At 35.9% G+C, this 1,985-nt stretch overlaps 1 protein-coding gene across 1 annotated transcript in view; it reads left to right on the forward strand.

The window, feature by feature from the left end:
* Nucleotides 1-690: 690 nt before the first annotated feature.
* Nucleotides 691-1,985, forward strand: part of STEAP2 (STEAP2 metalloreductase) — a 9,695-nt gene continuing 8,400 nt past the window's right edge. Inside the window, exon 1 of the mRNA XM_004381506.3 lies at nt 691-1,211. Coding sequence (XP_004381563.1) covers nt 720-1,211 — 492 coding nt within the window. The 5' untranslated portion in view covers nt 691-719. The remainder of the gene's footprint in view (nt 1,212-1,985) is intronic.

Raw genomic sequence — 1,985 nt, forward strand, 5'->3', positions numbered from 1 at the left:
AGCATTGGTGTCACTGGGAGCTTATTAGAAATTAGAAATGCAGCATATTGGGCCTCACTCCAGACCTACTGATTCAGAATCTGCATTTTTATTTAATTGTTTGACTTTTTTTTTTTAATGGTTACTTTTTGTATATGTATAATTTATTTTTATTGTTGAGAATATACACAGCAGAACGTAAACCAGTTCCACAATTTCTGCGTATACAGTTCAGTGACATTGATTACATTCTTTAAGTTGTGCAACGACTCTCACCCTCCTTTTCCAAATTGTCCCTCCCATTAACATAAACTCATTGTCACCTATGTTTTCTAGCTAATCCTTTGAGTTGTTGTTGTCAGTTTGATCCCATATAGAGCACGCTGCTCAAGGCAGACATTCTTTACTAGTTAAGCTGAACTATTGTTTGATTCTAAGAAGACTTCAGGGGATATTTTTGGCTTAACAAGATCCCCAGGTGATTTGTGTGCACATTAAAGTTTGCAGAGTGCTGCTTTAGCACATCACCTTTGTGAGTTAATTTTTCTATTTAGAGATCTTTTTTTAGCTTACAAATTATGTCTTCTTGTGTTCTAGCTTGCCAAAATATTTTCCCTCTAAAAATGAGGAACATTATTATAACATCTGAAAGTGTTTTAATGTTTGGTAATAAACCATTGATGAACGTTTTGTTTTCTCCTCCCTAGGACACTCCTGGTGATCTTCGAAGAGTCCGTGTCATGGAATCGATCTCCATGATGGGAAGCCCTAAGAGCCTTAGTGAAACTTTTCTGCCTAATGGCATAAATGGTATCAAAGATGCACGGAAGGTCACTGTAGGTGTAATTGGAAGCGGGGATTTTGCCAAATCCCTGACCATTCGACTCATTAGATGTGGCTATCATGTGGTCATAGGAAGCAGAAATCCTAAGTTTGCTTCTGAATTTTTCCCTCATGTAGTAGATGTCACTCATCATGAAGATGCTCTAACAAAAACAAATATAATATTTGTTGCTATACACAGAGAACATTACACCTCCCTGTGGGACTTGAGACATCTGCTTGTGGGTAAAATCCTGATTGATGTTAGCAATAACATGAGGGTAAACCAATACCCAGAATCCAATGCTGAATATTTGGCTTCATTATTCCCGGATTCCTTGATTGTCAAAGGATTTAATGTTGTCTCAGCTTGGGCACTTCAGTTAGGACCTAAAGATGCCAGCCGGCAGGTATGTATTTTTAAAATTTTAATCTTATTTATCTGATATTTTATAAATAGCTAAACAATGATCAGACATTTAAAAACCATATTCTGACAGTCTCCAGTGATTATCATTTTGAAAACTATGCATGAGCACCTGAAGATTAATGTTCTCACTTTGTAAGGGCACATTTCTATTTGCAAAATGTTGTGGAAAACTGATAAAACAACTTGGATTTTCCTGTCATAACCAGCTTATTCAAGAAAAGGCAAGGTTGGCAAATGAATAATGTGATATTGTGCATTGAGTCTCTCCTTGCTTCCTTAAAAAGAGAAACAATAGCAAACATGCCTTTTTCTTTACGTTTGTCAGTCCATCCCTTCCTTTTTCCCCCATCCCTCCCTCTTTTCCTTTCTTCCTTCCTTGTGCCTATTTAGTAACACAGTATTCCATCTCTGTATCAAACAGCATTTAATATCCTCAATAAGAGTGCTTTAGAAGTACCTTTTTTTTTTTTACATAGATTAAGTGTTCATACATTTTAAATAGTACAATTTTATTTTAAGTGTAAGTTTTAATCTGTGTGGGAAGGTAGAGATGGACTGGATTTCTTAGATTCTCTTTCAGCATATGAGTCTATGAGAAGTGCTTTATTTAGTTCAACTGGAGAATAAAGCAGATGGGGAGCCTGTTAATGCGGTGGTAGAATGAGAGTCTTCATAAGTAAACATGTACAATAAATAGAGCACCTTAAAAATCTTTTAAAGATGTGGTTGTGCCTTTATAATTAAGCATCCTGAT

Source organism: Trichechus manatus, unplaced genomic scaffold (assembly GCF_000243295.1).
Source record: "Trichechus manatus latirostris isolate Lorelei unplaced genomic scaffold, TriManLat1.0 scaffold00085, whole genome shotgun sequence".
NCBI classification, from domain to species: domain Eukaryota; kingdom Metazoa; phylum Chordata; class Mammalia; order Sirenia; family Trichechidae; genus Trichechus; species Trichechus manatus.